This window comes from Bicyclus anynana, chromosome 17 (genome assembly GCF_947172395.1).
Source record: "Bicyclus anynana chromosome 17, ilBicAnyn1.1, whole genome shotgun sequence".
NCBI lineage: Eukaryota > Metazoa > Arthropoda > Insecta > Lepidoptera > Nymphalidae > Bicyclus > Bicyclus anynana.
The window spans coordinates 5,720,000-5,740,260 of record NC_069099.1 but is presented as its reverse complement, the minus strand read 5'-3'; the positions used below and the strand labels follow the sequence as shown (position 1 = coordinate 5,740,260).

At 37.8% G+C, this 20,261-nt stretch overlaps 1 protein-coding gene across 3 annotated transcripts; it reads left to right on the top strand.

Moving 5' to 3' along the window:
- The first annotated feature begins 439 nt into the window (after positions 1 to 439).
- On the top strand, positions 440 to 14,735 carry LOC112052184 (protein ENL). 3 transcript variants are annotated; one of them, XM_024091167.2, is made up of 4 exons: positions 440 to 648; positions 724 to 809; positions 10,337 to 10,520; positions 11,716 to 14,735. In XM_024091167.2, the coding sequence occupies exons 2-4, from the start codon at positions 774 to 776 to the stop codon at positions 12,348 to 12,350; spliced, it is 855 nt and encodes a 284-aa protein (XP_023946935.1). In that variant the 5' UTR covers positions 440 to 648; positions 724 to 773; the 3' UTR covers positions 12,351 to 14,735. The 3 variants fall into 3 exon arrangements, with proteins under 3 accessions (XP_023946935.1, XP_023946937.2, XP_052742336.1); XM_024091169.2 differs by lacking the exons at positions 440 to 648; positions 724 to 809; positions 10,337 to 10,520 and adding an exon at positions 10,606 to 10,711; XM_052886376.1 differs by lacking the exons at positions 440 to 648; positions 724 to 809; positions 10,337 to 10,520 and adding an exon at positions 10,778 to 10,901.
- Positions 14,736 to 20,261: the final 5,526 nt, after the last annotated feature.

Here is a 20,261-nt window from a genome sequence, read left to right as displayed (position 1 = left end):
CCTTATTACAATTTTCTTCGATTCAGTTCTTTGAATCTCAATACCAAATACGCTGCATTATACTTTCAATAAGTATGACTGGGCACTACCTACCTATCTAATCTTCATTGAAGATCAAATTTCATAAACGTAGCTACTTACACGTAAACATGTTTTTGTTTAGTTTATAACAATACAATGACTTTAATTTACGCAGAAATTACTTAAATAGCTAAGCTATACCAACATATTTAATTTTTATTATAGTCATTAAAAAATATGTTTTTAAATATCTAATGGCTTTACGCTCTTGATTATAATGAATTCGAACAATAGGAAGCCATTTAGGCCACAGAAGGGTGTGGGTGAATAAACAGGATGATTGTCGTGATCCAAAATTAAATATTATTGTAAGCTCAGCACGTTTGGCTGTTGCACATTGCAAAACGGAACGTGGTCTGCACACGTCACACGGTGAGGAGTGAGGACCGAGGCGGAGGGAACGACGTCACCGGCGGCCGGCGGCGTCAGCCGCTGCCGAGGTCGCCCTCAGTTACTGACTGATAAACGCGTATCACCGACGCCTCGTCCGTCATGCAGCGCGCTTGACTTGCCGCCGAAAACCTTAAGCTGCCTAATGCATCTTAGCCTGCCATCAACAAAACACAAGTGAGTCAATGCTCGATGCTCAGGAGACGTTGTTGTCGATATTGTTCCCGCAATGACCTCGACGGTCTGTTACAGATGTCAGCCGTCACCGCACAAGGAACGGCGCTTTTATCACATCTTAGAAAATGACTGAAGGTCCCCCGTACAGACATGAGAAGCCGGTGAGTCTCGATACATCGTCACGCGAGCGCGTCGCGTGCGAATGACGATCGCGACTAAAAAATCGCCGAGAATGCGATCGTTTGGAAACTCCGGTCCCGTTCTGTGGGTACGCAATGACACATTTCTTTTCCATATTCGCTATCAATCAACGTCAATAACAATCTTGTATCGCTACGTCTCTGCTATAATTAGTTTTGGAAAGAGGAATTTTTCGAATATTTTTATATACCGAATAGTAAACAACATTGTTTTGCGTGGAAGGCGTGTCACAGCCCGCGGCCGCGTTTTATATGCAACTGGTTTTTGAAGATAAATACCGGAATGATTTAGCATACAACTTTAACGTACACTGTCAACATCGGGTTGTAATACAAAAGGCCTTTCAACTTTTTCCTTGTTGTATCAACAAGACAACGCGTCATTAGCCCAAGTGTTTGGCAATAAGGAAGCTGATCAGTTAAAATTCTTCAATACGTATAAAGATTTAAATTACTGTGATATCAGGTCCAAAGATTTTATAGTAGAGATATGTCACTAACGGGTCAAAACAGAGGCGAACAAAAGCGGCTAATTGACCACATTTCATTTAGGCGCATAGTCAACAACGAAAGTTATTTAAACAAATAATACCTAAATATACATAGGTATACAATGTCGAGTTGTGAGTTTAGGAACTTTAAAAATTGTATATACATAAATATATATAATGATAATGATATCAAACTACATTCAAAGCCATTATTTACATTACTTCTTAATACTTTATATTTTATTAAAAATTTCAAAAATTATGCTGTTAAGTCAAAACATATCGAATATTTTAAATTTGACAATGTCATGAAAAAAAAATAAAATACTAAAAAGAAATAACACTAAAGAGATTTTCTTTTTACATATATAATGGAATTAAACAAAATTGTGCAATTGTGCGCTCAGTGTAGTAGTAGTCGATATTTTGTAGGCACGTCTAAAGTATAAAATATCATTGCATACGTCATTAAACGATATATTGATATACCGTAGTACAATTAATTACGCAATATTTACACACTATCGGCAAATGTGGTGTGTCTAGTAGGTACTTACGCTTATCTTCCAAGTTCTAATACCCTTGTCACAAGACTAACTGAACTGTTTAGTATTACAGACATAAATCGGAATCATATCTCTTCGCTGCAAAGGTCACCTGCGAAATAATAACGCATGCACGAAGTGCTCGTTGCTTTTAAATCGCGGAAATAATTTTCTATAGGCACACTTAACTAAGCCGTGATAGCCCAGTGGATTTGAATTCTTTCTCCGATACTGCAGGGTGTTAGTTCGAATCTGGTTCGTGGCATGCACCTCCAACTTTCAGTTGTGTGCATTTTAAGGAAAAACATCGTGAGGAAACCTGCGTACCAGAGAATTTTCGTAATTCTCTGCGTGTGTGAAGTCTGCCAATCCGCATTGGGCCAGTGTGGTGGACTATTGGTTAAACCCACAGAACAGACAACGCTAAAAGCTAACGCTTTTAGCAACAGAAGTAGCAAGGGGGCGTGGCGCGCGTACACCCGGGTGTGCGGAACATCGCAAGCGTGTCCGCGCATGTACTAGCAGTCTTGTTTTGTTCTGTGACAAAAGGAATAAATAATATTCAACTCTAAACTAAGGGTGACATATTTCATTTTTCACTAAATATTAAACAGCCATTTAGGCCACGCCTCTGAGTACGCTGGTTTCAATACAAAGAATTGACACTTTATAAATCTAGTTACTTCTTATATCTGTGGTTAAACCCCTCTTATTCTGAGGAGGACTCGAGCTCAGCAGTGAGCCGAACAGAGGCGGATTATCCGTAAGGCAAACTAGGCACGTGCCTAGAGGCGTGTAGTTACAAGGGGCGCGCTAACCCAGAATTTTTGAACAAATAAAGAAAATGACATATCGACGATTAAGAACTAAATGCTTATCTATAATCTAAATCTGTAATGATATATTCATAACACACCATCATCTGTCAAAACACTTTAAGGCCTATTTCCCAGAGCAGAGAGGAATCATGTAATTGCAAGAACTACTAGTTAAAATTAATAGTATTTTGATATCCATTTATAGCCGGTACAGGGGCGCCGATAAAGTGATTGCCTAGGGCGCTCTGGACCTTTAATCCGCCACTGGAGCCGAATATGGGTTGATAATGATAAGAAATTATGACACTTACGTTTATGTAGTTTTGAGTTTATAGTAGGTATATGGCTTTAAACTCTATACTTGAACTACCGAACTACAAACTTATATTAATAACAGAATTATCGTTAGCTAGGTATACAGATGTACTGAGTAGTTAGGGTTTAATCTTATCTAAGTGACAGAAACGTTTCTGTAGGAGGTAGTGTGTAGTATACATTCTTATTAAAGTTATCAAATTGTTGGAGGGATAAGCAAATTCCAATCCATTATGCTTATTATTTGAATTATTTGAACCGCTTGGAGACCTACCTTCTTGAAAACCAGAGTTAAATAAGTTAATAAGTATAATTTATGTTTATTAAATACAGCTAAGAGTTCATATGTATTAAATGTGACTGAAATATGAATGTTCTGTCCTGTAAGTAGTAATGAAAGTTAATCGCGGGAAAACTAGAGTTTTCCGACACTTTCTGAGCTTCGGACAGTAACAAAACACTTTGAAGTACCTTTTTTATATTATTTTCAAAGTTAGCCCTTGACTACAATCTCACCTGATGGTAAGTGATGAGGCAATCTAAGATGGAAGCGGGCTAACTTGTTAGGAGGAGGATGAAAATCACACCCCTTTCGATTTCAACATGACATCCTACCGGGATGCTAAATCGCTTAGCGGTACGTCTTTGTCGGTAGGGTAGTAACTAGCCAGACCTGGACCAATTAAGAAAACCTCAGTCGGCCCAGCCGGGGATCGAACCCAAAAAACCTCCGTCTTAACCTAAAAAACCTAAGAACCTGTTGCCTTCCAAAGCCACGACGGTGCAGTTCCATAATTGGCTACACTACTTATCTATGCCTACCATGGAAAGGCTCCCTAACTCACTAAAATGAGCTATCAGGGTCTTCTTCTAGAAGAGAAGCGAAGGTTCTTACCTAAATGTTTGAACAACGTAGGTATAGTATGAGAAAACAAGTATTAATCTAAAATTACAGACCATGGGTCGTTGATACGACTAATCGCTTTTGATTATGTAATAGAGTATAATATTATATTACAATATACGCATATATGTACTCGTAGAAGTATATACGTGGTTTATGGGCGGAAAATTGCTAAAACCAATTAATTTACATACAAAATAAACACAATTTATTTATTATCAATCGACCCGTTATCGGATCTTTACAAAGTTGGATGGTTACACTGATGGTTTACACTTGACTACCATTATGTCAAGTGAACATCAGCTGTGATGAGGTGGAGGTTTATACGCGATTGTCTATTAGAGGCCTATTTACTCTTCCTTGTAGGCATGCCGTGTAGAAACCGAAAGAGGTGTGGATTTTTCCTAACAAGTTAGCCCGCTTCCATCTTATATTGCATCATCACTTACCATCAGGTGAGATTGTAGTCAAGGGCTAACTTGTAAAGAATAAAAAGAGGCAGGGTACACAGACGCCGGAAGCGCATTCCATACTTGCTGTGCGAATCCGAACGGGGATGCAACAACGCGAGCCAAATGCGGATTTGTATAACACGCAGACTCACATCAATCACTATTAGATGTTAGTTATAATGACCTGTCCCCCTAGCCAAGTGGCACGTCGATTATCTTTCTACGATCGCTAACGCTTCGGAAACTAGAATGGTGTATGGGAATGACATTTGCTATCGACTGGTCACGTTATCAAGATCTGTCATTCTCATACATTTTTCTAGTTTTTGAAGCGTTAGCGATCGTAGAAAGAGAATCGACGTACCACTTGGCTAGAGGGGCAGAACTTACGTCTTATAAAATGAGGCACGTGGTGTTCATCGTCATCATTATAAACCCATATTCGGGTCACTACTGAGCACGAATGACGTCTCAGAATGAGAGGGAGACAGAGTCTACCACGCTGGCTCAATGCAATTGGCAGACTTCACAATCAAATTCTCTGGTATGCAGTGAAGGTTTCCTCACGATGATTTTCCTTCACCGTTTGAGATACTTACATATTTAATTTCTTAAAATGCACACAACTGGACAGTTGGAGGTGCATGCCTCGGACCGTATTCGAACCTGCGCCTTCCGGAATCGGAAAGGAGGTCATATCCACTGTACTATCACGAGTTGTTAATACCGCCGATTTCCCAATACGTAAAAACATCTTGAAAAAAAAAAGTTCAAACTCAACGGGTTACAGGGAGACAAACAGGGTTCCAAAGTGCCTTGGTCCGAGAAGAGCCCACAACAAGTTCAAGCTTTTTATAGGATAGAGGATATCTCTATTCTGTGAACAATATGAAATACTAGCTGACGCCCGCGACTTCGCGTGGAATTCAGTTTTACACAAATCCCACGGGAACCATGGATTTTTCCGGGATGAAAAGTATATAGTCCTATGTGTTAATTCAGAGTAAAATGTATTTCCATTTCAAATTTCAGCCAAATCGCTTCAGTAGCCGTAGCGTAAAAGAGGAACAAACATACTTACACACTTACACACAAACTTTCGCCTTTATAATATTAGTGTGATGTGCGAGTGGCGAGTGGGATCTAGGGAGTCGAGTAATTTAACTCTGCACGTGGCAACAAGTAAATTAGCCGATCAACACATTTTGTTTCCAAGCAACTTACACGCGCCACACAATTTCAATTGAATTGCATATGACTGCATATCTATTTAGTGCACTTTGTATTTAACTTTCTTTATTTAAGGTTTGTACCTACAACATACTTCTGAGATAAGAATTTTTTTGCAAGAAAAGTCTGCCTTATAATTATTTATTAAACAAATAACAAACGCCTGCAACTCCGTAATATTATCTTTTTCACAAATCGCCCGGAAGCTGGATTATTCTGTGATAAAAGGAAGCCTATCTTGATCTAGGGTATAATCTATTTCCATTCCAAATGTCAGCCAAATCTGTTCAGTAGTTTTTGCGTGAAAGTGTAATAAACATCGCTCTTTCGCGCGTATTAATCCTAACGCATCGCGTTAATTTATTATTAGTTTATGATGTTACTCATTCATTTTAATGTAATACCAAGCATAACTTTTTATTGAGTGATTCGATTTTGATAATTCTTTTTTTGATAAAAAAAAGGTATATTCCTAATGGTCCCATATAAATTTCAAGAAACAATTTCAACCCGAAGGGTAGAAAAATAGAAGATGATTGATGGTTTTCAAATTAATTGTAATCTAAAACTATGCGTAACTTTTGATTGAGTGGACCGATTTTGATAATTCTTTATTTTTTGTAAAGGGTATATTTTGATGTAGGTCCCATATAAATTTGGGAAAACAATTCCAATCCTAAAGGTAGAAAAAGAGGGTACGATTGATTGTCTACCCGTTAATTGTACCATTGGCACTGGCTTCAAAGTAATCAGTAAATAGAAAATATTATAATGTTTTCTTTTGCTTATTAGTTTCCTGCATAAGTTTGTGTTTTTGAAGTCGGTAGTGTTTTGTTTTTTAATTATTTATTATATAAATAGCATATACATATATTGTTTAAATAATATAAATCATTCCATCCCCACTTCAAAATGTTTCTGATTTCGAATAATATCAAAAAACAAATTGAACAAAAAAAAATTATCAAAATTGGAGCTGTTTCTGAGCAGGTCGAGGATATAGACCGTGTTCATACTTTGAAAAAAATACGCGTCGAATTATTAAGAACCTCCTCCGTATTTTCAAGGGATAAAAAAAAAATCCACTCAAAATGTCATGTTGTGTTAACAGAAGCTTTCGCTGTTTTAATTATTTTTATTTTTAAAAAGAAATAAATAAATGTTTAAAGAAATAAAAGGCAAGACCATACGAATAATAAATTAATTAGGAAGCGAACGATAAAGGTCACAGTAAGTAGGTACATAGAAAATGTTGGTTGTAATGTAACCTCACAATTTGCACTTAAAAAGAATCGTTAGTTAAAAAAAAATACCGTATTGTTATCCAATTCTTATCTTATTAGTAACTAATATTTTAAAGCAAAAGTGTTTGTTTGTTTATTTGGTCCCGGTACTTATCAATATAGTGACATGATCACCCCCGCCCACGTAAACCTGTATTGAAGCAACATGGTGGGCTTAAACTCCAAATCCCCCGACAAGGAAAGAAGCCTGCACCCTGCCGTGGGTAAAATATATAGAAAACCATTAAAACAAACGCGTTTGGTTGCTTTCGTTTTCTAAAAGTGACGAAGTTAGCGTATAGTCCAAGTGGTCTATGTTCATGTTAAAAGTTATGTACTTATTTTAATCAAAAATATGTAAAATATCCTTTGATATGTATTGGTTGCTTACTGGAATGGTTTTGTGGCAATTAAGTCTTCATTCACGGCCAAGGCCGCCTCTAGTCGTGACGTAGCAAAACGCAGTTAGGGTTGCAAACTGTACTATAATGTAGAATTTTGTACTTATATTTTGGGTTTTTATACTATGGGTACCTACTGAAGAAACTTCCGGCTTTGGGCGTAAAATTGCATATGACAACACGTAATCAATTAAAGGCACAATTATCCGCCCACTTTAATATAATCGCGTCATATTAAAGTGGGCGGATAATTGTGCCTCTGAGTATATTATATTATTCAAACCATCCACAAACCATCACACAGAATAAAATTATACGCGCGCTGCTGCCGTTCCAAACAAATTCAAATAGGTACCTGACACCTTTCTTCATCGATGTAAGTAATTATTTGGTTGAAGATATTTATCTGAATTCAACTCGGCTGATGCCTGGCCTTGTCTTTACATGTGAATATCGATTCACATACGAGTAACAGTATTTCAAAACCGAAATCTAAAACAAATCTTTCATTATTCTTCCCAACACTTCGTAATTTTTTAATAAATTTTAAAAAATATTGTATTGAAAGACATAAAAATTATTTCTAAATATTTTTTTTAATACTTCCAGATTGGTCCCATTAAATTTTCACAAAAATCGGTTAAGTTATTTTGTGTTAAAATCAATATAACTGAATTAAGTGAACGAACGAAGGTGGTGCCAAAAAAAACAAAATAAACTTTAAGAGCCTATTCTTTTGCCAAATAGCCTTTAAACCGATCAATAGAAAAAAGATCAATATGTAAGATTATACCTATTTTACGCTTTTTAGAGTAGGTAGTCATCATCAGTCAATCATCTTTGAAGTCATTTAATTTTTTTGTTAAAAAGTTTTTTTATTAACTGATGCGATAGTGTGTAGGTATGTCCTATCACATTCCGAAATTGCTAAGAAAGGAAAGGAGTTTAAGTTTAAAATAATTTAGTTTTTATGAAACAAATTAACATCAACGAAAAACATAAGTGGTATTTTCTCTGTAAAATAGTTTAATAACTTACTACAAACAAGCAGGATGGAAGTACCTCGTCGGATTTTTTTGTATTTATTTTTTTAATAGTAACGGTTTTAAATAGAAAAGAGAAACGTTGACAACCCTAGTTGCAGACTTTGGCACCATTCACTGGACGCAGCGCGCAAAGTTTTTTTGTTGAACGCCAAACAAAATATTCATTGGTTTGCGACATTAGATAGCTATTTTACGGAACTGTTTTTATATCAATAGGATAAAATATCTTTTCAATACACAATGAGCCATTTTCCTCTAAAGGTATTAAAAAAATCACAAATACAGGTACAACAAGTACAAATGTGTTGAAATTTCTATTGAAATCACCATGAATGCCAATGACATTTTATTTTCATTATAGTTTGCATTTTTAGGTACAAAGGTACATCATCTCCCGTAAATTTTTACGTTTTTAAAGTGTCGCTTACTATAATTTCACGGTCATTATGACTATTTGTAACCTCTCCCCCCCCCCCCGGTGCTGTTCCTAGCGGATGTTTTCAAAAACTTCAAAGGAAAATGGCTCATTGGCGTACCAAGGTGATCGTAAATGGAAAACCATAGGCTATAAACAACCGACATGAGTCATGTAATTTCTTAACCGTTTGAGACACGTGGTATTTAAAACGCAAGATTTCTTAAAATGCACATAACTGAAAAGTTGGAGGTGCATGCCCCAGACCGGATTCAAATCTACGCCCTCCCTACGCCGTCACTATATTAACGTCGATACGAGTAAGGTATTACCTATTACGGTCTCGAAAAATTATTCGATGTTTCGATAATAATCGCCTTCATTGCGCCAATATTCTGTAGCAAGGAATTATTTATTCGTAGATACATTCGTATACGTATAAATGTATATATATCACATTAGTAAAACACGGATTAAAATAACTGCCCAAATAAATTTAGATAAGCTAATCTAAAGCGGAAAATAATTAGTTGCTACATTAGACACAGTTACAGTACGTGGCATACTCAGTTACCTTAAGTGCAGAAACACATTTTCGGATGTTATGAGACCGTTAAATCCATTTTAATTTTTATTATTTACACAGTTGTGTCCAAAGTACGAGTATATTCTTTGCAAGAATGTTTCTATAAAAGAAGACATGTAAAACTTACCTAAAGATTATTAGATATTATTTTTTATTGATCTTAAAATCCTCATTGCCTACTTATATTGTAACTGATACCTTCAACACGTGAACTTAGATGTGTGTGCACAGAAATTAATTTTTTTTATCAATTTTTCAGATCCGTTCAGGCTTCAGTTGTTCTGAAGTTACAAAATTATAAATGTTGTGTTGCAACCTAACTATTTAATATTTATATTCGTTTACTATGTTAATTAATAAAGTGCATTGTCCGTTGCGAGTTAATTTGTAGTAGAAAACTGTTAGCTTGCATTTAAATGAGTCGAAATACAAATTTGAAACTAAACAAGCTAAGTAAAGTAAAATTCATTAGCGTATGCAGAGAGGGCCATGGCAACAACAACAATTGTGTACATTTTAAACACAAACTAAGTTTAAAGTCATTTACAAATATTTTCATCAAAATCTAGTTCTTTGAAGGTCAGATTGTGCTCGTGCACAAAAACGTGTGCCCGTTCTATCTGTTTACAATATGTGACGATTTTAACCTGGATTATGTTTATTTGAGGATTATTCTACGTTTATTAAATCCATTTTTGTTACTGATTATATTGATTTCCTGAACGGCCCATAATAGGACCGCAGCAACATTACCGAGGGGTTTGGAAAAGCGAGGAATTTCTGCCAGAGTCGAGTCCAACACAGCCCAAAATTGAAAGAAATGACTTTCATTCAATAAATTTGTGTTTGCCCTAGAATCCAATGATGTCAGACATGTTATCTGATAGTAACGGCCATGCGACTTTAACGCTTTCTCCCTATACCCATTTTCTAAAATCGCAATTTGCTTATAGAAGTGTTCACTTGAAAATAATACATAAAACAATTTTATGTTTGCAGATGTGTATCCGCATATGGCTGGAGGTGGGTCACGCGTGCGAGCCTCGGCAGACGGCGTCGGGGCGCGCGCTGTCGCTGGATTGGCGTGTGTGGGTGCGCGGTGCCAGGGGAGACATCAGCGCCTTCGTGCACAAGGTCGTGTTCGACCTGCACCCACCCAGCGCCTTCGTGTATCCCAAGAGAGGTATGGAAACTAGCCCCTTAAAGACCTAGTATTAGTAGCAATAGAACTTCTTGTGAAGTCGGTGTCAGGGCATGCAGTATCGCTGAATTAGCGCGTGTTTATGCGAGACGCCAGAGAAGACATAACCGCCTTCGTGCACAAGATCGTGTTCGACCTTCACCCACCCAGCGCCTTCGTGTATCCCAAGAGAGGTAGGAAAACTAGCCCCTCACAGACATAGTGTTAGTAGCAGCAGACCTTCTTGAGAAGGGCTGAGAAGCCGGTGTCAGAGCATGCACTGGCGCGTGTGGGTGCGCGGCGCCAGGAGAGACATCAGCTCCTTCGTGCACAAGGTCGTGTTTGACCTGCACCCACCCAGCACCTTCGTGTATCCCAAGAAAGGTAAGATAATTAGCCTCTCTAAAGACCTAGTATTAGTAGCTCGTGAATTCGGTGTCAGGGCACGAACCTAACCGAAACGTTTGATTGCGCGGCATCAGGGGATACATCACAGCTTTCGTGCACAAGGTTATGTTCGACCTATGACCTATGACCTAGCGTATTCGTGTATTTTAAGCTATCTGGAGATCCTGAATGATATTGGGTACTATTGGTGGCGGAAATGAATGTGAAGTTATAGGATCATCATTCTTCATACGTTTAGTGCCTTCATTTATCCGAAGACGAAACTAGGGATCCGGAAAAAAATCGTAGTAAACTTTTTACTGTACTTTGTGGGATTCAAAGTGGCCAGGCTGCAAGCAGGCCAGGAATATAAAGGCCAATATTATCTTCAAATTTCACTTCAATTAAACTAAAAGCCCAAGCTGGAAGTGGGTGCAACAGTCCAACGTGTAATGGATCATCGGTCTCTTGACTTTTCTTATTTGAGTCCAGTCTGGTAAATGTGGAACCTAAAGGTGGTTAGATTGGTAGGTAGTAGCAGAGGTATTCACCAAAGAATCATAATCAAAAATGGCTTTAAACACTACACAACTGCGTGAAAACATTTGTGAATTGTTTGTTGCCCAATTAATTAAATACTAAAATATAATAGATATCTCTTAATAAAAATGGTAACGTGCGAGCATTAAACAGGCTCATTATCGTTATCACGCGTACGTAGATAGCCCGTTACCAAGTAAAGTGCAAACAAGATCGCAACAGTTCACAGCGGCTCACATTCAACTGATCTTACGCCTTTTATCGTTTCCAGTGCTCCAGGAGCCGCCGTATGAAATCAAAGAGTCGGGCTGCGCGTCTATTGATATTCCGATCCACGTGTACCTGAAATTCTCCAGCAAACCAAAGAAAATCTGTCTCAGATACAGCCTTTACATCGAGAACAACAACAAGGCCAGCTCGGAGTCGCGCTGCGTTTACTACGATTTTGAAAACCCCTCGGACACCTTACTTGGCGCCTTGATGCAGGGTGGTGGGGAAGTGATCGCGCGCGCAGGCAACTTCACCAACTCTGGCAAACTAGTCGTGCTATATTCAAAAGAGGACCGACCCGAGGACGCGACTAGGATGAAGAGATGCAGGTACGTGAAGCCGATCCGCTGCAAACACGCCAAAAGGCTAACCAGGCCGTGCGCGTTGGACGAAGTCTGTCCGAAATGTGGTGAATCGATAAACGCCGACTTCAGAAAGCAATTACGCGCAGTGGCCATGACCGAGGATGAGATAAACCGTGTTTCGCAGTTGTACCTATCGTTCAGCAGTCATCAAAAGGCGGCGAACGGGTTGAGACTGCCGCCATTATCTGACCCGATCTATAGGATACCTGAATTGCCGCCATCGCTGCGCGGTGCAGTCGCCAGCATTGAGGCGGACCACGCCAAGCAGTGACAGTGTTTGGCACTTTCATACGCGTCAGTGCTTCCAAGTTTCATACATTGATATTACCTGTGCTGTGCCATTCTTAAGCCGACTCACTTTGTCGTACCAATTATACAGTCCTAATAAATATATTTTTACTATTTCATATTCTATACTAAATAAATACATATATTATAATTTTAATTTACTTACTCAGAGACGTTTTTTATGAATCTTGTTATTATAATGCCAATGTTTATGATGTAAGTTATTTGTTATGTATATAAGTCTTTTGACTTGGAGTTTATGTGCTGTGAACAAGATCTCAAAAGTCAATTTTATAGGTGTTAGTTATCATAGTCCTCTATTCATAGTCATATAATTTAACTAGACATATTGGAGCTCCATAGTTTAATTTAATATAATATATTGTCTATTTTATTATATTTTATTAATCTTTTAAGTATGAATAATTAGATTTTTATCAAACATTCTAAAGTCAATTTCGTGATAGTCTATAGAACGATATTAGCCTAAAAATTTTTGAATTATGAACATACAATTACATACGTATATTTTTAATGTTGATATTAAATAGATTTATTATAAAAATTACCTATTAGTCATAGAATAGAATATAGATTAATTAATTATTTTTATTATTATTTAAAGTTAATAGCAGTAGGCCTACCTACTGATAACGGTTGTAATTAATTTATTTTGTTATGTTACTATTATTATTTTCCGTTAGTTCAAATTTAGTTTAACAAATAAATAATCAAATAACTATTTATTGGCCTAATAATGTGCCTTTTCATATTGTAAAATACTGAAAATTTTATTTACTACGAATTTGCCTTTTAACCTGTTTGTATATTGTATGCGGTACTCGGGTACCTTATGAGGGTACCTAATTATGTAAATTAGAAATATGTGCTCTAAAAACACAGGGTATGTCGTAATTCGTTAAGAAAATGCTATGGTGCATTAAATGATAATTTTGTGTTTCATTTATTCTTTCTTTATTTTATTGTAATACCTACGTGTATACCTATGTTTTTTTTGGTTTTATTATGTGTAGGTACGTGTAATAAATGGTAGTCTCGACTTTCGTCGTTTCATAAAAGTTGAAAGTTGTTCAGCCCTTGCTCTTAGAGTTTGGCTACTGAAAGTAAATTGCCCGGTAAATTAAAAAAAAAAAGATCTACTAACTTTTGTAATAAGACGCAAATCTGCCTACCTAACTTAAAAAATTAAATTGCAAGTATCAATCAGAATTATTCCAATATAGCAAATAGTGCAAATATTTTAATAACTCAATTTTGGGAATTGCCTCCGATTTTTTTTTTAATTTCTTTCACTAGCCAAATTCTATCATTACGAGTGGAGTTTAGATCATGCTGGTTTTAGGAGGTAGAAGGTTTCAAGAGTCCTTTCAAGCATAGACTAATATAATAGGCAGACGACATCTTTAGCCCTTACAGAGTCATTTATAGTATCATATCATTATGAAATAAGTGCAGTAAGTTGAAAATTACAGCCGAGGCGATATTGCAGCTCGAGCCAAAGGCGAGAGCTACATTAAAGAAGCAGAGGCTGTAATTATCAAAGCGCACGTATATCATACGACGTTTTATAAGATTTGCGAGAAAACACACTTTCTGAAAATTAATTTGCATCTTTGCCTGTTTTCCGATGACATTTTGATGCGCTTGTTATTTTTGCACAGATAACGAAGTGCGCACACCAGCGTTTTTTTTTTTAGACAAATGCACCAAAACAGCCAGTATTACTAATAAAAGTAAATTTATATTTTGTGTTTCTGATACAGATAAAATGGTTGAAAATGATTAAAATTAAAGAATTATATTTTTTTTTATTATTATATTTTATCTCACAAACTTAATTTTATTCATAAAATATTGAGGACTGTTCCGACATAAAAACTTTTGCCAAGATTTAAAAAAGTACCGTTCGTTTTTAGACGGATGATAAAGGTTTTATATTACATTACGGCACATGTGCATAATGAGATACATTACGTTATTGAAATTAGTGAAATAAGCGATACTTTACGAGCAAATGTTTTATAAATGTATTTTATATTGATTTCATGCATTGGGTTTTCCGGACACGGAAAACGAGTATGCGGCCGACCTTAAATAGGTGGATATCATTGATCTATTATGTTCCTCTTTGGTAGATATATCTTTTTTTTTTCCTACGGAATATCAGCTAGCGTTAGGGCTTTTTCACACGTGCTTTCGTCATGGACAATTCGGCAATAATTACGACGAACAGACGTTTGTGTACTGGAAGCTTATTAACAACACTAGCGGAGATATCAGGGCGATATCTATGAAGACAATTTATTTATTTTTGCATTATACAAAATTATACAAATATGCAAAATGTTATATGACTATTTTTTCACTTTTCTGTCCGTAATAGTGTATTAATGTACATAAATGTACACGTGATATTTAATTTCTTAAAATGCACGTATCTGAAAGTTTGAGGTGCATGCCCCGGACGGGATTCGAACCTACGCCCTCTGAATCCACTGACGTATCTGCGTTAACGTAAAATCTACAAAAGAGTAGAAGATTGTAATAATGGAACTAATGAACTCGATGAGTGGCAACATTTACTTTCATTATTACAAAGATCTGTCAATATAGAGCAACCAATCATTATTGATAGTTTTATCAGATTATTAAAACCATATTCTAAATTCGGATAATTATAGTATGCGCGTTATCATCTGAGTCGTCCGGTCATAAAAGTCAAAAAAGATAGGAATGTGCAGCGCGCCTACCTGCGCACCCTAATTATCGATAAACGGCTACCTGCGCACGTGCTAATGATGAGTCAATAATGATTTGGACGATTCTGATTGGTCGGTTTCTAATGTAATTGCATTGCGTATTTTTTTTGCTATAAATGTGTTTACTGCAATTAAATAAATACATTCATGTGTTACTCGTTGCGCACTATGGATACTTTATTTTCTAACGTTGATCTGAAGAAATTACATGGCGATATTAGCCCTCAAGCTCGAACACTGATTCACAACGTATTCCTGTTTCTCAATGAATTGAAAAGTGATCCGAATAAAGTGGCTTCTCTAAATTTCAACAAACCACGTGAAATGGCCGCATTTGTTTGTGGTGTGAGCAGAGCGACAGTGGACCGAATCAAGACGGAAGTATCACAATCAGGCAGTACCTGTATACCAAGAACAAATTTTAAGAAACCACAAACCGTCACTAATATTGACGATTTTGATAAAAGTGTGTTGAAGCGAACTGTAGCTTCATTTTATGAGAATGGAGAGTATCCATCCGTGGCGAAAATTTTAGAAAAATTCCGTGAACAATTACCCGATTTTAAATGCGGCAACACTTCAATGAGAATACTACTGAAGGAGGTTGGGTTCCAGTATAAGAAAAATAGCGAAGGACGTAAATATTTAATGGAAAGAACTGATATTGTTTGTGCTAGAATGGACTTTTTAAGGAAATTGGATTTACTTAGAAGAACTAACGATCAGCGACCACGTTTCTATCTAGACGAAACATGGATTAATCAAAACCGTGCAAGAAAGAGGATGTGGCTTGGAAGCAACGATGAAGGAGGTTTCAAGAATCAGCCTGTGGGAAAAGGCCAAAGATTAATAGTTTGCCATGCGGGTTCTGCAAGGACTGGCTTCGTTCCAGATGCGAAGCTAATATTTAAAGCGGTGAAATCAAAGGATGCTGATTACCACACAGAAATGGATGGCGAAACATATATGGCATGGTTTTCCGAATTCCTGAATCTACTTGAAGAGCCCTCAGTTATAATTGTCGATAACGCAAGCTATCATTCGATACAGTTGGAAAAGATACCCACAAGAAACACGAGGAAAGCTGAAATTCAAGAATGGTTGACAAAGAAAAAGATTCCATATTCCAGCAACGAAATTATTGAAGAATTAATAAGAAAAGTAAAAGCCAGTAACCCGCAGAAGGTCTACGCTTTAGACCATCTGGCAAATGAACGAGGTCATGAAGTAATAAGGCTCCCTCCATATCACTGTCAATATTGTAATGTAGGTAGTATAATAAATGCACAACATTATACATCACTCTGCGATAAACCGTTGTTTTATTCAGTACATTACATTTGGCGCAGTCGGTTTTTTATTATTTAAACATTTTAAATCATGCCTTTTGGAAAAATTGAGCCTTTTGATGTGAATTCCCACAACTGGGATGCATATTGTCGGCGAGTGAAGCAGTTCATCGCGTTAAATAGCATCGCTGAGGAATTACACGTGGCCACGTTGGTTACGCACGTCGGCGTCGTTTGTTACGAGTTGATGTGCGATTTATGCTCACCGGATTTACCAGAAGATAAAACTTTCGAACAATTAGTGAAAATTGTGAAAGATCATTTAGAGCCACAAAGGTCGGAGATCGCAGAGAGACACATGTTTCGCCAGCGGAAACAACAGCAAGGGGAGGCAGTGAGTGATTATTTGAAAAGTTTAAAGCACCTAGCCAAGCATTGCAATTTTTCTAATAACCTAGAGGTAAATCTGCGGGACCAGTTCGTTTCTGGTCTACTCAGTGAAGACATGAGGTCTAGGTTGTTTGCAGAGCGGAACATTGATTATAGGCGAGCAGTCGAACTAGCATTGGCGCTTGAGGCAGCGGAAAGACATGCATTGGAGTCAGCGTCCGGGGCTAGCGCCACTGTTGATCCAGAGGGATTGCATCGCATCAGAAGTGCGCCGGCGCGCGTCGAGCGTGGGCGCACCGCAGCACGGGACCGAGGAGGCGCGAGCGGCGCCAGCGCTCCGGGCCGCGAGGGCTCGCCGCGCGGCTGCTGCTGGCGCTGCGGCCGCGGCCAGCACACAGCGTCCAGGTGCCGGTACAAGTCTTATCGTTGTGACCTTTGTGGAGTTAGGGGTCATCTAAAATCGGTTTGTGTAAATAATAAGTGCAGTGATCAGGGCAGTGATTCAGTTAGACGGCAGAATCCTAAAGGTCAGTTTTTTTTAAATGATTCCGATGACAGTGATATTGGGTTTTATAATATAACGTGCGATAGCAATGATGGCCCGTATTATCTTAATTTAAATGTCGAAAATTCGATTTTGAAATTTGAAATTGATACTGGTAGTAAGATATCAGTCATCTCAGAACATTGTTATAAAAAAAACTTTGCTAACTTATGCTTACAAAAAAAAAATTTAAGGTTAAAATCTTACACAGGCAACATTATTGAACCTCTTGGATATATTACGGTTAATGTTAGTTATCAATCTCGTTCACATAGTTTACCCTTGTTTGTTATTGCGAATGGCGGTCCACCATTACTTGGTCGGACGTGGATAAGATTTTTACATATTAAGGTCACTAATTGTTATAATTTAACTGAGGAATTTTATAATAATAATGCAGTTGAGTCATTAAAGAGAGAATTCCCTGAAGTGTTCGCTGAGGGGCTTGGGACTTTTAAAACTCGCATGAAGTTGCATTTAACTGATAATACTCCAGTATTTGTTAAGGCGCGCCCCCTTCCCCTCGCCCTCCGCACGCCTGTCGAGCGCGAATTGGAGCGGTTACAGCGAGATGACGTAATATACAAGGTAGATCGATCTGATTACGGTACACCTATAGTTCCTATAATAAAAAAAAATGGTGATATCCGTATCTGCGGAGATTATAAAATAACGATTAATCCTTTATTAAAAGATTTCCATTATCCGCTTCCGCAGATCGAAGATATTTTTGCCACCCTTGGAGGTGGTGAACAATTTACTAAGTTGGACCTGTCCCACGCCTATCAGCAAGTCTTATTGACAGAGGACTCGCAACCCATGACTTGTATATCGACACATGTTGGGAATTTTTTTTACAAACGGGTACCATTTGGAATAAAATGTGTTCCAGAATATTTTGAAAAGTTGATTGAGGAAACTTTAAGTGGTTTATCTTCTACCGTAGCATTTCAAGATGACATTTGTGTAACGGGTAAAGATAGGGAAACACATTATAAAAATCTGCGTGCAGTTTTAGCACGGCTAAAAGAAGCGGGGTTGCGAGTCAATTGGTCTAAGTGCGAGTTCTTTAAAAACAGTGTAACATATTTAGGATATAAAATAGATAAGGAGGGCCTACACACTGATAGTAGTAAGATAGAAGCCATGGTCTCGGCACCATCGCCCAAAAATGTAACGCAGTTAAAAGGATTTCTAGGTTTAGTTAATTTTTATAATAAATTTTGTGTAAATATGAGTTCTGTGTTGAAACCTTTATACGATTTACTCAAAAAAAATGTTAAATGGAATTGGAGTCCAGAATGTGAAAGTGCCTTTAATAAAATTAAAAAAGTTCTCAGTAGGTCACCAGTACTAGCTCATTACGACGCCAAGCTCCCTTTGATTTTGTCCGTAGATAGTAGTGCATACGGGATTGGAGCAGTTTTGACTCATCGCTACCCCGATGGCACGGAGCGGCTTCTCAGTTGCGCGTCTCGCACGCTTAACGACGCTGAGCGTAACTATTTGCAACTGGATAAGGAAGCTTTAGCAATCATTTTTGGAGTCAGTAGGCATCATAAATATTTATTTGGACGGCATTTTATTTTACGCAGCGATCACAGGGCATTAAGTTACATTTTTGGCAAAAATAAAGGTATACCACAAACAGCGGCGGGCCGATTACAGCGTTATGCGGTGCGCTTAGCGGCTTATAATTTTGATATTGAATTTATCTCTTCATCGAAAAACTGTTTTGCAGATGCTTTATCTCGTCTACCATTGGTAGAAAACACTACAGTTAAGAATAACTGTCATGATAATAGTAGTTATTTATTTTTCATTGAAGATAAATTTCCTATAACTTTTCATGAAATTAAAAAGGAGACCGTCAAAGATACTGTTCTCAATAAGATAGCTGGTTATTTAAAGTTCGGTTGGCCGGAACAAGTAGCGAAAGAGTATAATCAGTATCATATCAGGCGAGAAAATATATTTTTAGAACAGGGTTGTTTAGTTTGGGGCTACCGAGTAATTATCCCTGCCAGTCTGCGTAGTGCTGTATTGGACGAACTACATGCAGGTCACATGGGTGTCGTCAAGATGAAGCAGTTGGCTAGGAATTATCTTTGGTGGAGCGGCTTAGACGCGGACATCGAGCGTGTGTGTCGCGAGTGTGCGGCGTGCGGCGCCGTGCGCGCGCAGCCGCCGCCCGCGCCGCTGCATGCGTGGGAGTGGCCGACGGAGCCATGGTCACGTTTAAATATTGATTTTTTAGGTCCGTTTCGTAGTAAATTTTATTTAGTTATCGTTGATGCACATTCCAAATGGTTGGAAGTGGAACAGGTATCGAATACCTCGGCGGCAACTGTGATTGGTTGCTTGCGTAAATTGTTTGCACGGTTCGGGTTGTGTAGGTCCATTGTTAGTGATAATGGTGGGGCATTCAATTCAGCTGAATACTTATCATATTTAAATAAGAACGGTATTAAGCGAATTTTAGTAGCTCCATATCACCCGTCTAGCAACGGCGCAGCCGAAAACGCAGTTAAAACTGTTAAGTTAGTTTTAAAAAAGGCAACTATTGAAAATGATGATATAAATAAAGCATTAAGTAGATTTTTATTTACCTATAGAAACACAGAACATTGTACCACGCAAAAGGAACCTTCGGTAGCACTACTGGGACACAGGTTACGCAGTAGGCTAGATTTGCTTCGCCCGAACACCAAAGATATCGTTAACAATAAACAGATCAGCCAGCAAGAGCGTCGCGGTGGTTCTTTACGTGAATTGAAAGCGGGGGACCAAGTACTCGTCCGCAACTATAACGATAAACTAGTTAAATGGAAGGAAGGGGTAGTGGTGGACAGGTCGGGACCCGTCTCGTATGTCGTCAGAACTAACGACGA